Source organism: Cyphomyrmex costatus, unplaced genomic scaffold (assembly GCF_001594065.2).
Source record: "Cyphomyrmex costatus isolate MS0001 unplaced genomic scaffold, Ccosl1.0 scaffold1188, whole genome shotgun sequence".
In the NCBI taxonomy this organism is placed as follows: Eukaryota; Metazoa; Arthropoda; class Insecta; order Hymenoptera; family Formicidae; genus Cyphomyrmex; species Cyphomyrmex costatus.
In genome coordinates, this window is record NW_017275161.1 from 4158 (window position 1) to 24169 (window position 20012).

General features: G+C 39.8%; 3 protein-coding genes across 3 annotated transcripts; all 3 read right to left on the bottom strand.

The window, feature by feature from the left end:
* Positions 1 to 480: 480 nt before the first annotated feature.
* Positions 481 to 1245, bottom strand: LOC108778324 (uncharacterized). The gene has a single exon (XM_018545470.1). It carries the CDS (start codon positions 1243 to 1245, stop codon positions 481 to 483), a length of 765 nt encoding a protein of 254 aa, XP_018400972.1.
* A 12860-nt stretch (positions 1246 to 14105) lies between these two features.
* LOC108778331 (uncharacterized) lies at positions 14106 to 15647 on the bottom strand. The gene has a single exon (XM_018545483.1). It carries the CDS (start codon positions 15645 to 15647, stop codon positions 14106 to 14108), a length of 1542 nt encoding a protein of 513 aa, XP_018400985.1.
* Positions 15648 to 15853: 206 nt separating this feature from the next.
* LOC108778338 (uncharacterized) lies at positions 15854 to 19029 on the bottom strand. The gene is made up of 3 exons (XM_018545495.1): positions 17823 to 19029; positions 16765 to 17730; positions 15854 to 16638 (listed from the first exon to the last, which is right to left on the bottom strand). The coding sequence occupies exons 1-3, from the start codon at positions 19027 to 19029 to the stop codon at positions 15854 to 15856; spliced, it is 2958 nt and encodes a 985-aa protein (XP_018400997.1).
* Positions 19030 to 20012: the final 983 nt, after the last annotated feature.

Here is a 20012-nt window from a genome sequence, read left to right on the forward strand (position 1 = left end):
ATCTATGATATCTCTCTTTCTGTGACATTTTATCAACATTACCTACGTACGAATTAGTTCGGTTGCTAAAACTATTCATTCTATACAAACCATTATACTTAGTTGCTACGCCGATCAATACTGCTCTTTCATTATAAATTTTCGACTTATTACCAATTGAGACGACTTTGTTTCTATCTGTCACTTTTGCGAAGCTAATCAAATTTTTGTCCATCTCTTTAACATAATACACATTCAATAAATCGATTCTCACACGTTTACCTTCTACTTCAAAATAGGTAACTACATTACCGACTTTCGTTCCTTTAAGCATTCTCCCATCGCCTACTCTTACGTTAATCGAATTTTTCAGAATCACATACTTTTCGAAATACGCGTCATTATTAATAATGTGGTCCGAGCACCCGCTGTCCATTATCCACTCTATGTCGTAATTAACGCTAGCGTAGGCCGCTGCCTCGCTTTTACCCTCAACTTGCGTTAGGAAAGTTCCGGCCGATGAGTCATCCAGCTGCTCGGAGTAGTGGCCCGCCGCTTCTCCGCGTGTCTGCCATCTCCCTCTCCGGCTGTTGTCGCGTCCGCTCCCTCTCCAGGAGCCCCGGTGCCGCTGTGACTGCCGCTGGCGCGCGCCCCTGAAGTTTGTGACTCTCCGCTGTTGCCACCTCTGCCGAAACCGTTGCCTTTGTAGCCGCTACCAACTTTGCCAGTGGCCCAGCAATCCTTCACAAAATGACCGAATTTTCCGCATCCACGGCACGATCCATCTTTCTTTTCAGCTTTGAATGCACTGTACTTTTTCTTTTCAGTTCCTCGGCTTTTCAACTCCCACATGGAAATTTTATTCTTCAAGAATTCGCAGGTTCTCTCACTTTCCTGCACTGAGTCAATTAAATCGCCGATGTAACACATAAAATCGGGCAACATTTTTAACATATAATCGAGTTTCTCTCTCTCACTAACCCTCGCCCCAGCACTTTTTAGGTCATTAATCGCCTTCTCAAACTCGCTGAAAAAGGTACTTGAGTCTTCAAAGTCACGCAACTTCATCTTGTCCAATCTGTTTCGCACGCAGATTTGCAGGGCGGTGGATTTCTTTAAATACATGCTGTCGAACTTATTCATTATTTTCAATGCCGTATCCTCATCACCAATAAACTCAAGCTGCTGGTTGGTTATACTACAGTAAATAAAGTTCATCGCTTTCAAATTTTTCTTGTTCCATTCTTCTTCGTTTTCTTCATTCATTCGCACACGAGTCGCTTGATCGAAACACTCCTTGTATTTTAGAAACAGCAAGATTCTCTTTTTCTATAAACTGTAATCACTCCCATCAAATCTTGGGATTTTCAATTCGTCGTTCGTCGACATGTTTTCCTTATTATCTTCCCGTTCTCGAAAAATTTCCTTTTTTAAAATCTCTATTCTTTCGATCTCTTTGATAAAAAGTTTCTCTAGATCTTTTCCGAATCTCACAGAGTCACGTGTGAACATAACCTTATTCTCTTGTTAACCACGGACTGCTACCATATTAAGAAAAAAGGTTTTAGATATATGTTGTTTACCGGAAATAATTGTGTCTTCTTGTATTTTGAGAGTCTGATTAAACAATCAATATTTATTTAATACACACAATTTACATTCAATTAAGGAAGCAAGCACGACGACTTCTCTTAGCCTTATTTCTCTTTTTTTTCTCTCACCCAACTCCTTCACCTTTTCTCTACCTCTGCTCTCACATACTCTCTCTGTCCCGCTGATCACGTCGCGTCGCAGTGGAAATTAACCATATTCCAACATATTTGTCTTATTTTTATAAAATGATTTCGCTGGTTTTAAGAAATATTAACTGTCAGCGAAATGTAACGCAGGATTGCTTGCGCAGTGTCGGCAGAACGTTCTTTTCCCCGACCGCATCCTGTGGACGGACGAAGCAACCTTCACGAACGGTGTGTTTAACTCGAGAAATAATTTATACTGGGCTGAAGAAAATCCGCACATTATTCGCCAAGGTGCATTCCAGTATCGTTGGTCGATTAATGTGTGGACAGGAGTAGTGGCGAACCGAATCGTAAGTATAGTAATAGATTTATAATTTAAGGATTTCTCTCTCCCTCTCGTACTTTTTAAAATCGCAATCTTCTCGTAATTTTCAGATCGGTCCATTCTTTCTCCCGCCACGTTTAACGGGACGCCAGTATACGCCAACTTTTTGGAAAATGAGTTACCGATCCTTCTCGAAGACGTTCCTCTTCGCGAACGGGAGGAACTCATTTTCCAACATGACGGGGCTCCTGCGCACTTTGCGCGGCAGGTACGTGACGTATTAGATACGCGCTATCCGGACAAGTGGATGGGTCGACGTGGCCCAATCATTTGGCCGCCGCGGTCGCCGGATCTTAACGTGCTCGATTATTTTATTTGGGGTCACATCAAAAATTTAGTCGAGCACATTCGTAATGGTACTGAAGCTGAGGCACGAGAAGCGATTCTCGCAGCTTTCAATACCATTACACCAGAAATGGCGCACCGTGCGACGCGCAATATTACTCGAAGAGCCGAAATCTGCTTACGAGAGCGAGGACGGCACTTCGAACAATTCTTGCATTAAAATGCAAGAGTGGATTATACCTACTGGGGATACCACTTAAAAAAAAAAGCGCCATGCTATCTACCGCCAGGTGGTGCGGAAATGATAGCGCTTGTTAAATTGTTTATTTTTTTTTCATAAAACTCTGGGAATTTTTTCAGAATTTTTTAGTACCGTATTTTCTCATAAAAACAGTTGTTATAAGAAAATGCAGCACTAAAAGATTGATAAAAAATTGTGAAAAAATTTCTAGTACTTTATGGAAAGAAAATAAACAATTTTTGTCTCTTGCTATTTTTTTTTTTGTAAAGTACTTGATAGTACTTGAGTGAAAAATTCTTGAAAATTAATATTTTAGTAATTAATATCGTGTTAACTATTGCGAAAATTACAATGGTAAAAGGCTTTTCGTCTCAGTTTAGTCCGCTCTAACTTATTAATGAACGTTGTCGGTACAATTAAAATACACTTAAATAAATATTTAAAACAATTCATATTTATAATATTTTTCTGTATGTACACGGGCATATACACGCTTTAGAGCGAACTAAATTGAGTTCTCAAAAAGATTTCGATCATTTCCCGATTTTCGCAGTCAAAATATTAATTTCTGAAGCGCCGAATATTCGCTATCGCGATAGCTAGCCGCGCGAAGAGTGGGGATGGTTGGCAAGCGCTCCGCCGCCCGCGCCGCGCACACCGCCGCTAGCCCCCAAACGTCCGCTTCCCGCGGCCCGCGCGCCATCGCGGCGTTCTGTAGGCGTACACTCAATGGTGTGGTAGGCCGGACGGACGCGCGTATTTGCCAATCTTTAAAAATTAATATCTCGTTAACTATTGCTGCAATCCCAAAATGGTACAGGACTTTTCGACTCAGTATAGTCTGTTCTACCCACACATGAAATATTTGGCGGTTAATTTCAAACACCCTGTATAACTTATTAAATTATGTGTAATACTTGGTTGTTTACAGGTATAGACTTTTTAATAAATGTTTTGCAAATAATGTTACTTCAAGTGAAGCATTAGGTGTAACTAAAGAAAATGATAGTGGTATGTATACTCTATAGTATACTATGTATTATGTACGTACATTTCTATATATAACCATTCTAGGGGCATATACAGGGAGGGGCATTTAAAACAGGTCATCTGAATAACTCGCTTGTTTTTGACAATACAAGAAAAAGTGTCAAACAAAAGTTGCTTGGTTTCGAGGGGCACATAATGTGATGTCAATAATTGTTTTTTTGGTGGAGGCGTAAAGGATAGGCAAAGGTTAAATTTTTTTTTTTTAATGGAATGATATATTTTTTTATTTACATTCTGATAGAGCATCTCAAGACGAATACAATGACCTATAATTGAAGGTCATTCAAGGTTACGCAAGGTCAATAATGGAATGTAATGGAAAATAAATTGTTTTAAGGCACTCTTCGAATAATTTCGTGTCTAATTTACTTATTTACGTACTTACCGCTACGACAAGTGTTCAAAATGATGACCCTGAACATCGACGAATAATTTCGTGTCTTCTCTTCTTGTTTACCAGTATACCACTAATCATTCAAGCGTATGTAAATATTTACATACCGTTTAAATTGAATCGCACGTAGTATTATTCATATTTACTTCATCAGTTTGAATTCATCTATCGATCAAAGTGCGTGTCTTGCAAAATGCGTTATACGAAAGCGGAAAAAGTCGACATGATTTTCGTTTATGGTGAATGTCACCAAATTATGAGAGAAGCAGTACGTTTGTATACTGAAAGATTTCCCGATCGTGTTCATCCCTTATTCTCTGTTTTTTCAAACATAGTACAAACTTTTCAAGAAACAGGAAGTGTGGATAATAAAAAACGCAAACGAATCAAGAAAGCAACTGACGACGGAAATTCGACGAACATTTTAGCCGCTGCAGCCCTAAATCCACATATCAGTACAAGACAGATTGAACATGAAAGTGGTATTAGTCGACGAAGTGTTCTGCGAATACTACATTCCAACAAATTTCATCTCTTTCATATCTCACTTCATCACGAGTTACATGGCAATGATTTGCAAAATCGTGTACAATTCTGTGAATGGGCACTACAAACAAAGACTACAAGAAGATGATATGTTAGCCACTAAAATCTTATTTACTGACGAAGCTACATTTACAAACAATGGACAAGTAAATCTTCGCAACATGCACTATTGGTCGGTAGAAAACTCACATTGGATGAGAGAAGTGGACAAGCAGAGACCTTGGTCTATAAACGTCTGGGCCGCAATTCTTAACGATAAAATAATTGGTCTTCACTTTATCGATGGACCATTAAATAGTCGCAAGTATGCACAGATTTTAACAGAAATATTGCCACTATTATTAGAAGATCTTCCACTAAACGTACAACAATCAATGTGGTACCAGCAAGATGGATCCAGCAAGATGGATCCATCACCTCCAGCCCAAAAACTGTCGGCGATACACTCACTCGTACACAGAGCTTTCAGCATCTCTGACAAGGAACATCTACAAACAGAACTCAACCATTTGAAGGAAACCTTACAGCGGTATGGGTACAATAAGGAGGATGTAAATAGGACAATTAGCAAACATAGAATTGGGAACAAAGAAATCTGTACGAGAGCGAACCGCGATTTCAAATTTCAGTGCACGAGCACTTTAACGGTTCCAGACGGCACAAATGATTAATGAGTATTTCCGTCCACAATTTAATATTCTTATTATCGTACAAGTAAGCGAAAGAAAAATACAAGACTTTTATCTTAAATAACAAGAATAATCAGGCTATGAGAGCTATTCAGCGGTTATTGGTGCGATCATATATAAGATATGTTAGAGTGTGAATATTATATGTATACCACGTAAGTAGTTCCCCCCCCCCATTGCGCGCCGAACATCCGTCGAACTTAAAACGCAGATCTAATTAACTACCGTAGTAATATCACAATTTTTGATGCTTATAGCATCTAACAAGATCTTAATAATATGTTGAAAGACATATTAAAATCTTAAATTAAATATTAAAGAAAGAAATAAATTTAAAACTGAGAAAAATAAGAATTTGTGAAGAATATCACGAGTTGGCGTTTCGTCCCGGCTTCCACTACTAGACTCATCAGTAAGGTAACGTAGTGGGAGCCTACCTTAGACGCCTGGGAGAGATGTTAGAAAGAAGTTCTATATAAATCTTCACAGACAAAATCAGACACAGAACAGTCACAGGAAGAGAAAAGACGACCTTTGTTCCTCCCATACATAAAGGGAACAACAGACCGTATCGGAAGGGTTCTGAATAAACACAACATCCGGACCATTTTTAAGCCCCCAAGGAAGATCGAACAAATCTTGAGAAACCCAAAGGATCAGAGACCTCCACTCAGCTCCGCAGGAGTGAACAAAATATCCTGCTCGTGCGGGAAAGTGTACATCGGTGAAACCGGAAGAACAGTCAACACACGGATGAAGGAACACGGGACCAACGGGACGTCAGGCTGAAACACATCACACAATCAGCCCTGGCAGAACATAGCATCGAGACAGGACACCAAATACTATTTGACAAAACAGCAACCATTGCCGCAACAACCTCATATTTCCCGAGGAAGCACAGAGAGACCTTGGAAATACAGAAACACCCAGACAATTTAAACAGAGACTCAGGCTGTAATGTAAGCAAAATATGGAAAACCGCCCTCTCGACAGGCCAAAAAAGTAACCCTTCCTCACCTCTCCCCCCACTCCTCTCCCCAACCCCCCCATAACAGCGTCTACATAAAAAGGGAGACCCCCTGGGTAGCGGCTCAGTATCAGTGCACCCCTCGCCCTGATGAAGTGAACGGTACGGTTCACGAAACGTTGGCATTAACAATGAAGAAAGACACGGTGATAACTCGTAAACCTTCTGGTATAATTGAAGAAAATACCCGTGAAAGCCTCAAAAGCATATTACTGAATTGCTAAACAGAAAATTTGGAGATTGTTGGATTGGTCGGTCAGGATGTAACAGATGGCCCGCACGTTCCCCAGATCTAACATCTATGGATTTTTATTTGTGGGGAAAGTTAAAACAACAAGTGTACAGCGAAATGCCGACAACAAGAGAAGACATGAAAGAGCGTATAAGAAGAGCTTGAGTTGCGATTGATCCGAATGAAATTCGTCGTGCAGTGTTATCTGTGTCGACACGTTTCAGAAAATGCGTCAATGTTCAGGGTCATCATTTTGAACACTTGTCGTAGCGGTAAGTACGTAAATAAGTAAATTAGACACGAAATTATTCGAAGAGTGCCTTAAAATAATTTATTTTCCATTACATTCCATTATTGACCTTGCGTAATCTTGAATGACCTTCAATTATAGGTCATTGTATTCGTCTTAAGATGCTCTATCAGAATGTAAATAAACAACGCGTGGGAGGGGTAATTAAGGGGACGTTATTTTCGAATTATTAGAGTTGTGTTTTAAGACCGATTGTAGTTCGGTGCGCGCAATTTGGTGGGGGACTTAAAGTGGGTAAGCTGGGGGGAGAGTGATTATATATATTACATAAATATTGCGAAGAGTATTACTACCTCGACTTGCTATCAGATGTTTGTTGATATTCGCAAAATTCTCGAAATTGTCGAAATATACATATATTGCTTTATGTAGAGATTTGATTTAATAATTTACACCGGCGTCTAAGGTAGGCTTCCACTGCGTTATCTTACCGATGAGTCTAGTAGTGGAGGCTGGGACGAAACGCCGCACAGTGGAACGAATGGGCGTGATTCCGGACATTAGGGTCAAAAAACGAAATATGGAATTTGTTAAAATAATATAAATCTCATTCTTTAATAAATTCTCCATTTAGTAATGCGTTGTTAATCTTTTAATTGTTTAAGGTATATTTTTGGGCGGTATGTAAAGTTACGAATTTAGAACGCTTTCGCAATTTCAGTATTTGACACCTTGTCTTCTCTCGCTCTTGATAAATAATATTCATTTAAAATAATGAACTTGGCTGTGCAATTCTTATCAAATAGGTTATAAATAGGTTATAAATAGGTTTATTTAATATAAAAAAAATGAAAAATTATTATATTGAACAATATATATATTGTTTACCTCCTATCAAAGTTCATGCTTGGTATTTTCTATACATACGATAATAAAAATATCATATAGTTTTTCGATTAAGACTGATTAAATAATTCATTATATCAAATTGAAGGTCACTTATAGAACTACAAGGCCTGAAAAGTTTTCGTCCCGCTTCGTCCCGCTTCCACTACAATCTGCATTGAAATGATAAGTGATGAAAAACCGTTATACCTTGTTTTAGATATCAGGTCAATCAGTGTCGTCAGTGGGTAGTTAAAACATCCAAAAAATGTGCACAGGTTCTTTTATTGCACTAATTAGATCATCTGAATTGATGAAATATAAATTTTCCCCGTATTATTATATATTGTTAAGCAAATTAATGTAGGAAAAAAAACATCAAAATTAATGAAGTATAAATGGCTATACAGAGTCATACGCTATTAACAGAGCGCGGATAATACAAAAAATCTTACATTTAGATTCAAAAATTCGGAGTCGAACGTTTCGGTCCTTTAATCTAGACCATCATCAGCGACAATATAAAATAATCTTAGAGATGGCGACTCCGAATTTTTGAATCTAAATGTAAGATTTTGTGTATTACCCGCGCTTCGTTAACAGCGTATGACTCTGTATAGTCATTTATACTTCATTAATTTTGATGTTCTTTTTTTAAACTTTAAAGAGAGCCTGTAATTCAATTTAAATTTACGTCATTTTATTTATTTTAATGTAGGAATAGAATATTTTGTGCAATCAAGCGTGTACTTATTTGCGCGTAAAACATGTAATTTCTCAATATAATCGAAGCTATTCTCATAATAATGTCATTCTTGTGAAAATTGGCCGATAGATGGCGCACACTTATACAAGGTTTTAAAGTCACTAGATTTATAAAGTACCGCAATTCACTTCAGGAATGTTGCGTCAAAATGGCTGAAGTGCACATAGTACTCGATTTGAAGTACACTAACGTACGCATTGGGTAAATTTAATTAAAAAAAAAATTTAAAAGAATAAGGGCACTAGGAGTTTTATCTTTTAGTTTTATTATTACATTCATCATTCTAAAATTCGTTTTTACATTAAATTCAAAATAAGCGTCCCCAAAAACCTCTAAGTACTAATTTTTATTTCATTATAAGAAAAATTGAATCCGTTATTCTAAAATGTCCATTTATTTGGCGTTTCGTCCCACTGTGCGCCGACTTGTGATATTCTTCGCAATATACCAAAAAAATTAAAAAAATAATATAAAAAGAAAAAAAAATTAATTAATTTTTAAGAATTCGGTTGCGATTGTTGAGGACTCTGTGAAGTCGAAACTTTTCCGTATATACCGATGTAATTATTAATAATAAATTTATATATATTTCTAACAACTAGTATAGCTCAATTAGTTTTTGACCTGGGAGGTATATTAAATTTAATTTGTAAATAAAAAAATATATCATTCGATTTAAAAAAAAAAATTGACCTTTGCCTATCCTTGGCGCCTCCACCAAAAAAAACAATTATTGACATCACATTATGTGCCCCTCGAAACCAAGCAACTTTTGTCTGACACTTTTTCTTCTATTGTCAAAAACAAGAGAGTTATTCAGGCGACCTGTTTTAAATGCCCCTCCCTGTATACAATTATCATATTTGCATATTTATATTCAACTTATGAAGACTAGTCATATGAAATGTATTAATGTAATATTTATTATGCAGATATCACAAAGACGTTTAATTGGACATAACAAAGTACTAAGTTCCTTTTAGAAAAATTTAATGAGAGAAAAACAAGATTCCGTGACCCAAATTCGAAGAAAAAATTGCTATGGGCAGAGATAGTTACAGAATTTAAATAAAAAAATTATTATGTTAATGAAAATATTCTTGATCGAAAGATGCGAAATTTAAAAAAGTCATATAGAAATATTTTAGATAATAATAAGAAAACAAGTACTGGCCGTGGACGCATCTCTTGGGAGTGGTACAAGGATATGGAAGAGATATATCAACAAGATCGTACTATACACATTGGTTCAACGCTATCTTCTATATCAATAGAAAATAATGCAGTTAATGAAAGTTCTTGTACTTCAACACCAACGACGTCAACTTGTTATCATCAAAATACATTACATTCGCTTGGAGATGATACAATTAGATCAGAGAGAGAAGTTACTGAACAGCTTATAGAAAATAAATCGTCGGAGAGGTGTGTAAAAATGATTGTATTATGTAACTCACATACTTACATTTCTGATTGGTTTCAAAGTTGTGCGAAATTAAATTTTGGTATAGTTAACTATGATATATATGGGACAGATAAAGATGTTACTAAAAATATGATTCACAGACAGGAACAATCAGTAGTATCTGAAAATTCTGCTAGTGATATTTCTCATCAATAAAAAATTCAACTCTCGAAAAATTCAAAATATAAAAAATTAAGGCTAATGAGAGCAATTCGCTGTAATTAGTGCGATCAAATAAACGTTTTTAATAAATAATAAAATATATACATCTAGACGTTTCGGCCTACATCCGGGCCATCTTCAGTAGTCATATACAAAATCAAATAAGTCATGGGTGTGAAAGAAAGTGAATGCTCCCCCAGCCTTCTAACAGTCTCAACATGGTTTAAAAGTCATGTATGTAAGTGTAGGAGACTGGAATCTAAATAAAAAATTGGAACTTGTAAAAAGAGTAAAAAGAGCTAAGATACGCAACACTCACCAACACCACCATGATTCAAAACATTCCATCGTCTTAAGAATTAAGTTGTTCAAAAATTCAAATATATGTGTCAATGGTCATAACAAAATTCTTTTAAATAAGATGTCACAAATTAGTATTTAAAAATCGATGTCACCGACATCGTGGATCTTCTTATAAGATAGTCAATAACGGAAAACAACAGAAATCAAACGTTTATATATACGTGGAACAAATTGACGTAAAAATCGATATAATAAACAGCCAATCTAACAATGACAAACCATCGAGAACGGACATCGATATAGAAGAACCAATAATATCTTAAGCAAAATGTCACGCATGCGCATTGTCGTGATCAAATATCGATATATCAATTTAAAACGTAAAGCGTTATTAAAAGAAGTCAACAATAGTCTTTATAATAAAAATGTGGTTAAAAATCGATACACGTTAATAACAATGACAATCATAAAAATAATACGTAACAAATTATTCCAAGTCATTGAGAAAAGCGATGTAAGAATGGTGCTAAAATTCTGTATCAGATTGCAAATTCAGGCTGTTATCTTGTAGTTTAATATGTAGCATTTCAGCAATGCGTCTTTTGTATAAGAATCTTTCTACATCCAAAACTTCCGCACCATCCCAATCAATTAAATTCATGATCAAAATTGATTCTATGTTCAGTAACAACAGTGCGGTTGCCACTAGTTCTATTAATGTCACTTCTGTGTTCTTTAATTCTCGTTTTTAAAGTGCGTTTCGTCTGCCCTACATATGACGCATTACAATTTTTGCATTGGATCTTGTAAACAACATTCCTTTTTGACATATTGCTCATAATATCTTTTTGAGCTTTGATAATACAACTCAATTTATTAAGACTAAAATACGCCAGTTTAACATCTGTAACTTTTAAAATGTTTCTAATCTTCTCAGAAAAGTTGGCTACAAAAGGAACAGTAAACCATGTTGCTGAAGGTTCATCACTGTCAGATGTAACTTGAATTGACTGTTTAAGTGTTTTATTCATTAAAAGTGATTTAAGACGCTCATTAATAGTATCAAATATAAGATCAATCGGATAATCATTATTGAGTAATGTCTCAATAACATTCAATAAATTCTTTTTATGAAACTTAGGACTAGACAATAAGAATGCTCGATCAACCATTCCCATGACAATGCCTATCTTTTGGGAAAGAGGATGTTGGGAAAGAAAGTTCAAATAACGTCCCGAAAAAGTAGGCTTGTGATACCAATCATACTCCAAACCTCCGTCACCCCTAACGATCGTGATGTCAAGGAAATTAAGCGAATCACCCCCAGTTTCCAAAGTAAATTGTAAACGTGGATGAAACGAGTTGAACATAGAAAGAATATCAGAAGTTTTGTCCCGAGGAGCTCCCATTGCAATATCATCAACATAACGTACATAGAATGGTATATGTAAATTTAAAGAGTTTAATGCTTTTTGTTCTAAGTCTTGCAAAACAATATCCGCAATAACTGGTGATAACGGGGAACCCATAGGCATACCAAATTTTTGTCTGTAAATTAAGCCATCAAACGTGAAGTATGTTGAATTAAAAACAAGTTGGACCCCCTCAAAAAATTCAACTTTAGAAATGTTAATAAACCTACTAATGGAAGGCCATCTAAGATCCAAACTATCCAAAGCCAATTCCAACGGTATGTTGGTGAACAACGAAACAACATCAAGCGAGATCAAAGTGGAGTTCTAATGTAATGTTGTTTTCTTAAGTATTTTAATTAAATCAAAACTATTTTTAATGGAACTAGGTGACTAGGTGTTGTTACTGAACATAGAATCAATTTTGATCATGAATTTGATTGGGATGGTGCGGAAGTTTTGGATGTAGAGAGATTCTTATACAAAAGACGCATTGCTGAAATGCTACATATTAAATTACAAGATAACAGCCTGAATTTGCAATCTGATACAGAATTTTAGCACCATTCTTACATCGCTTTTCTCAATGACTTGGAATAATTTGTTACGTATTATTTTTATGATTGTCATTGTTATTAACGTGTATCGATTTTTAACCACATTTTTATTATAAAGACTATTGTTGACTTCTTTTAATAACGCTTTACGTTTTAAATTGATATATCGATATTTGATCACGACAATGCGCATGCGTGACATTTTGCTTAAGATATTATTGGTTCTTCTATATCGATGTCCGTTCTCGATGGTTTGTCATTGTTAGATTGGCTGTTTATTATATCGATTTTTACGTCAATTTGTTCCACGTATATATAAACGTTTGATTTCTGTTGTTTTCCGTTATTGACTATCTTATAAGAAGATCCACGATGTCGGTGACATCGATTTTTAAATACTAATTTGTGACATCTTATTTAAAAGAATTTTGTTATGACCATTGACACATATATTTGAATTTTTGAACAACTTAATTCTTAAGACGATGGAATGTTTTGAATCATGGTGGTGTTGGTGAGTGTTGCGTATCTTAGCTCTTTTTACTCTTTTTACAAGTTCCAATTTTTTATTTAGATTCCAGTCTCCTACACTTACATACATGACTTTTAAACCATGTTGAGACTGTTAGAAGGCTGGGGGAGCATTCACTTTCTTTCACACCCATGACTTATTTGATTTTGTATATGACTACTGAAGATGGCCCGGATGTAGGCCGAAACGTCTAGATGTATATATTTTATTATTTATTAAAAACGTTTATTTGATCGCACTAATTACAGCGAATTGCTCTCATTAGCCTTAATTTTTTATATTTTGATATTTCTCAATCTAACAAAGAAAATAGGAACAAAAAAGTTATCAAAACAAAAGCTATGTACGATTTGCGGAAAAAATTAATATATTGCGAAGAAAACAGAATAGAGGCTATACATAAATTAACTGCAGCTGTAGAACAATACAGCGTCAAAGAAACTATATTTTACTACAGTTAACAACTATGTATACACAGCAATCATCATTATTACATACGCAACAATTACCATCATTACAAACGCAACAATAATCACCCATATATACACAGCAATCACCATCATTACATACACAGCAATCATCATCCTTACATACGCAACAATCACCATCATTACATACACAGCAATCATCATCCATACATACACAACTGTGTGTTAGCGCGATGCTGAGATGCACGCTTTTCCACGCGGTGACACGCGGCGCTAATTATCTCGCGTTCGGGCGTGGTCGGGAATAAAAGTAGCTGTATTCCCTTGCTTGCTTAATTCTTTATTGATACGGTTCACTTGGTTAGTAAACACACGGCTATCGTACACGCGGCTGTCTGGACGGTTGATCGTAGAGAACAAGGGAGAATTGATACGCTAACAACGTCGATTAGGGACGCAAGCGCCGCGGTGGCTAGATCGCGCACTACTAAGCCGATCACCGCTCGAAAGCGGCGCGAGTAATAATGGCGCGAGTATGTCGGCGGACACGCAGGAGAAATATTGTACCTAACATACGCCGCCCCCCTTGAAAGATGATGCTTTCAAAATGCGTGTCTGTATTCAAGACGCGCTGGTGCTCTGTTAAACAGAAAGAAAACGAGACTAGATTGTAAGGCACGCTCGCTATTGTCTGGTAAAGATACTTACAGACTAGTAAACGACTTATGATTAAGTAAAGTTAGGACTAGTACGGATGATAAAACTGACATGTTTCTTATGAATCTACAGGTAGTATCGCTAATTTGGACAAAGGTCTCACAAATGTACCCTTGCCGGTCCGGACCGTGGCTGTTCGCACAACACCATCGGAGCCGGGATGAGTCTCTTGAACCCGACCTAGCAGCCACTGCATGGGAGCCAGGCCTGGTTGCCGTATGAGCGTTAGCTGTCCGGGTTGTAGCTGCACGCCTTTGCTAATTTTCCATTTTGAGCGTTCCTGGAGCGACTGGAGGTACTCGGAGCTCCACCTCCTCCAGAAGTGTTGTCTGAGTTGGTCAACTCTTTGCCAACGCGTTAGACGATTTTCATTGATGTCGCATAAATCGCGGCAAGGGAGACTGTTTAATGCTGTTCCAACCAGAAAGTGTCCCGGACTAAGGTAACTTAAGTCGTTCGGATCGTTGCTAAGTTGCGTAAGCGGACGCGAATTCAGGACTGCCTCAATGTCAGCAAGCACCGTTTGCATTTCTTCGAAATTTAAATGAGCCTTACCTACTATTCGCGCCATGTGATACTTGGCTGACTTTACTGCGCCCTCCCATAAGCCCCCAAAGTGAGGCGCGTTGGGAGGTATGAACTTCCACGTGATCTCTTGCTTGCAGAGAAATTGCCCTATGTCGGCTTGAGCTTGTTGTGTTTTAAGGAAATCCTGAATTTCCTTAAGTTGATTGTGAGCTCCCACAAAGACAGTTCCGTTGTCCGAGTATAAACATGCCGGCCTACCTCTTCGCGAAATGAAACGCCGGAGCGCGCTGATAAATGCATTTGAAGTGAGATCGCTCATTAGTTCGAGGTGAACTGCTTTTGTCGAGAAGCATACAAACACGGAAATATATGCTTTAGTATTACGTGCGTTTCGCCGCCTGCCTTCCTTTAGTACGACTGGACCAGCGTAGTCCACGCCACAATGCGAGAATGGCCTCGATTCGGTGACGCGATTGGCCGGTAAAGAGCCCATTATCGCTTCCGACTGAACTGGCTTGGCTTTGAAACAAGTTACACAATTCCGAAGAATTTTGCGCGTACACGACCTGAGAGAAAGAGGCCAAAACCGTTGTCTTACGGCAGCCATGGTTGCCTGTGTTCCAGCGTGCAAGTTACGCACATGTTCGTAGTTTATTACCCGCTTTGTTAGTTCATGTTCACGGGGTAACAAAATGGGGTGCTGAGCATCGAATTGTAATCTGGAATTCTTTAATCTGCCCCCTACGCGAATTAATCCTGTGTCGTCCATGTAAGGAGACAATGAAAGTATTTTGCTAGATGCACTGATAGACTTCCCCTTACTCAGTGCTCCGTATTCGTTAGGGAAGGATGCCCTTTGTATAGCCTTGCATGCGACGTTGAGAGCATAAGCTATTTCGTTGTGAGAAAGGAGAGTGGTTGGTGGACTTGGCCGATGTGCCTTGCGAAACCTAAGACAGTAGGCTGGAACTCGACATATCCTAGTGAGACTTGAGAATTTACTGACTAATTCGTCCACCACCGATCGTTCGAGAGAAACGGCAGCTACCGTGATTTTCTGCATCTCCGGCATGCCACTTTCAGACTGAGTAAATTTGCCGCTTGGCCAGTCATCCTGGTGTGACCGTAAGAATCCTGGGCCTTGCCACCACAGGGAAGAATTCGTTAATTCTCGAGGGGTGAGCCCACGCGATAATGCGTCAGCGGGGTTGTCAGAAGATTGAATGTAACTCCAACTTTCTATTTTCGTGAGACGTTGAATTTCGCCGACCCGGTTAGCTACGAAAGCCGTCCATTTTCGAGAAGGCGAGGTAGCCAATTGAGAGCTATTATAGAGTCTGACCACAGGACGATGTTCATGTGCGACAAGTCGAATGAGCTTCTCACCTTTTCTAAAAGCTGCGACAGCAGTAATGCTGCGGATAATTCTAACCTAGGTAACGAAATGGCCTTGAGCGGTGCCACGCGCGATCGAGAGCAAAGTAACTCCACGCGATAGCCATTGGTGGTTTCAGTTCGCAGGTATATGCATGCGCCATACGCTCGTTGGCTGGCGTCGCAGAACCCATGTACCTGGACAAGTCGAGGATCCGCTGTGAACTTGACGCAGCGTGGAACTCGTAGTTCATTCAGCTCCATTAGTTGTGATCGAAGTTTCATCCAATGTGACTGTATGTCCTGAGAGACTGATTCATCCCACTGATGACCTGCCTGCCATAATTCCTGGATGATAATTTTCGCGACGACAATAACAGGTCCGAGCAATCCTAGTGGGTCATATAACCTGGCGGTTCCTGAAAGTATTACACGTTTCGATATGGAGGAATAGTCTACGTTGTCCTCATGAAAGAAACATAATTCGTCATTGTTTTGGTCCCAGTGGATCCCGAGGACGCGTGAGAGAGCACTATCACCAATAGGCACTAGGTTTCTAGAATGACCCTCCGCGCCCGGCAAAAGCTGCGAGCAATTTGATGCCCATTTACTGAGTTTGAACGAGCCTAACTGGAGTAACTGAGTAGTTTCTCGTATTACTGATTCTGCATCCGTGATCGTATCCGCTCCTGTGAGCAGATCGTCGACCTAAAAATCACGTTCCACGCATTTCGACCCTACTGGGAATTCTGATGCGTACTGTTCCGCTAGATATTTGAGGCATGTCGTTGCGAGATATGACGCCGAAGACGTACCGTACGTGACCGTCGTTAATTCGTATGTCGTGACATCAGACTGGACGTCGGTTCGCCATAGAATTTTTTGCAACCTTGTTTGCGACGGGTCTACCAAAATTTGTCTGTACATCTTGATTATATCAGCCGAAACGGCGTATCGATGCGTACGAAAACGTAACAGGATTGACATTAAATCCTGCTGTACGACAGGCCCTACTGTGAGAGCGTCGTTGAGCGAGACGCCTGTGCTGCTCTTGCACGACGCGTCGAAGACCACGCGAATTTTCGAATTCTTGTCTGCAGTCTTAAACACACAGTGGTGTGGTAAGTAGAACGATGTTGAATCCTCGTCTGATTCAATGTTCGCGACTTTCATGTGCCCTAGAGATGCGTATTCATTCATGAACTCTACGTACTGTGCTTTGAGATTGGGAGCGCGTTGGAAACGCCTTTCCATGCCTTGCAAACGTTTTAACGCGGTATCCCTTGAATCGCCGATCTTAGCGATCAGCTGCTCCTTCAGTGGGAGTTTTACTATAAATCTACCGGTTTGATCACGAGAAACGTTATCCAAGAAATGTTGCTCACAGTGAGCTTCGACTAGAGTGTGGTTACTGACATCGTTGTACGAATTTTCTTGCTGCCAGAACCGACTCAGCTGATCGTGTAACTGCGCGTTAGTAATGGTGGTATGCAGAGAACATACCCTCCGCGGGGCCGAAGAAGAGAGGCCGATTCGACCGGCTACAATCCACCTTAAGCGAGTCTTTTGGAGCGTTGGGTGCCTCGGCGATGATTGCACCTGTCCCACGCATAATAGCTCCCAAAAAATGTCAGCGCCTAGTAGGATGTCGACAGTTGACGATTTGAAGAAATGCGGGTCTGCCAATTTTAGATTGCCGGGAATGTTGACCTTATTTCGATCGATAGTGAGAGCAGGACGTCTGTCCGTTATTTGCTCCGTTACTATACAATCAATGACAGCTGAGTAAGAATTCAAGCGAGATTGGAATTTTAGGCGGACAATCTGCTAGATATGCTAGTTGACTGTGGTTTTAAGCCGAGTTGAAGCAAACACTTTTTAGAAATGAAATTAGCCTGCGAGCCGCAATCGAGTAAGACTCGGCAAGCGATGCGCCTTCCCCCGCCATCATGAACGTGGATGACAGCTGTGGAGAGCACGACGCATTGATCTTCCGGAGAATTATGCGCATGCATAACTAGAGCCGTTGGAAACAATGCTGATGCCTCCTCTTGGCGTTTTTCTTGCTCGTGCTCTTGCACATTCGTCGCGTGCAGAAGCGTATTGTGCTTACCTTTGCATGTTCTGCAAGTGCCTGATGGGCATTGGCTAGCTTTATGCTCGGTGGAACGCAAGCAATTGATGCAAATCTTGCGCTTGCGAATTTCGGAATTTCTACTGGACACTGAGAGTGCTAGAAAATCTTTACATTTGTAGATAGAATGACTACCCTGGCAAAAACTGCATTTGAAATTAAGTGTTGCTGCGCATGCAGTCTGACGTTTTGCTTGTGATGCTAATTTCGCGTTATTAGGCTTACTTGACGCGTTAGCGGATTTACTTGTGGCCTCGAGAACTTGGCAGCGATGATTCACGAAGTCGAGAAATTGCTGTAAATTGGGAAGCTCTGTACCGGTCAACGATGTCTGCCACTCTCGCAAAGTGACTGCGTCGAGTTTAGCGCTTAGGATGTGCACGAGCAGGTCATCCCAATGAGATGTCGGACGTTTCAAAGCTTGAAGAGCGCGTATGTGCTTGGACGCGCCGTCCGCGATTTGTCTCAGCTCGCTCGAATTTTCCTTGACCGAACATGGAAGCTCCATGATTGCTTTGATGTGCGTATGCACGATTACTCGTTTGTTGTCGTACCGATCTCGCAACAATTTCCATGCTACTTCATAATTGAGATCGGAAATCTCCAGCGAGCTTATGACGTCAGCCGCTTCGCCTGACAGGGAAGTTCGCAAGTACTGGAGTCTCTGGACATTACTGATTGACATGTTCGAATGTATGATAGAGTTGAATGCGTCATAAAAAGGGAACCATTCGTCGTACTTGCCGCTAAAAGTCGGAAGATTGAGCTTAGGTAACCTCACGTGCATCGCGGACTCTCGTGTGTCTGATACATTCGAAGGTGATGGATTGACGACGCCTCGATTCGAATGAGTTGGCGCGAATAACAATTCTCGGATTTTTGCCGATAATGCAAAATACGCGTCCTCGAAAGAAGCACGATCGCCCGCCTCGTCCTCGACAAGCATTTCTAACCGCGATTGAACGTTACAATATTCTAGCCAGTAATGATCCAATTTTGATTTTCGCTCTTCGAGCTGTGCCGTTACTGACGGCGTGACGGAAGTAATAGAATCCGCGTGTTTTTATTCGCGTGCATGAAGCTTTGATAACGGCACGTTGCCTCTTGAGAATGGTTATGTCTTCCTGAGACATCTTGATTCGACACACAAAAATCTAGTGATAAAACGACACTTCTGGTTGGCAGCCGATCGCGACAGTCACCCTTACCTGTGGTATGACAAGAATTTCGGAAGACTATGAAAACGTCACGTGGTGCCGTGCCCTCGCCTTTCTTCCGGCGTTGTTGAAGGACCGAAGCTCGTCCTGGAAGATGCTGGTTGGCTCGCTGTTGACAATGGCGATCGCCCGCGCGATCGTGCGCCTTGATGCGCTGTCCGAAGAGCCGATGACGATGTTGCGGCTGCTGTCTGGCACGCCGCCGTCCTTGAAGTCGACCGTGCGCGTGCTCGTGCGCGTGATCGTGCGCCTTGGTGCGCTCGTCGAAGTCGACGCTATAGACTACAGGCCCATGTAAAAAATTGATGGGTCATTTGAACCACCAGAAGACCTATACAGAACGATATAAGGGTACAAAATAATAAGATTCAGCACTATGCCGTCGCTTGTAAGCTGTCCAACTGAGTGCAGGTGAGATTTCAAAAGCACAGGTAGAGTGAGTACATTTTGGTCATGTATTTTTGTACGGCATTCTTACCATCAATAGATCCATGGAAAATAATGAGAAAACGCGCAGTGCCGTACAAAAGTAGTGCGCCACAAAGTCGGAAAAATTTTTGATTTTCCGGCGATTTTTAGGGTAAATGTGGTCATTCGATTATGTACGGCATCAGTTCCATACAGTTTCAATACCTCTTCTAATCCATAATGTCACAACGCCGTACAAAAAATCATGCGACAAGGGGAAGAAATCGAGGGTTGCAACCCCCTC

Coding starts and splice junctions, on each gene's coding strand:
- LOC108778331 (XM_018545483.1), bottom strand. CDS start 15,647: ATGCCGGAGATGCAGAAAATCACGGTAGCTGCCGTTTCTCTCGAACGA.
- LOC108778324 (XM_018545470.1), bottom strand. CDS start 1,245: ATGAATGAAGAAAACGAAGAAGAATGGAACAAGAAAAATTTGAAAGCG.
- LOC108778338 (XM_018545495.1), bottom strand. CDS start 19,029: ATGCTTGTCGAGGACGAGGCGGGCGATCGTGCTTCTTTCGAGGACGCG. Junction 17,731..17,822: donor TAATTTCATTTCTAAAAAGT/GTTTGCTTCAAC, acceptor ATTCTTACTCAG/CTGTCATTGATTGTATAGTA. Junction 16,639..16,764: donor ATTAACGACGGTCACGTACG/GTACGTCTTCGG, acceptor ATCTGCTCACAG/GAGCGGATACGATCACGGAT.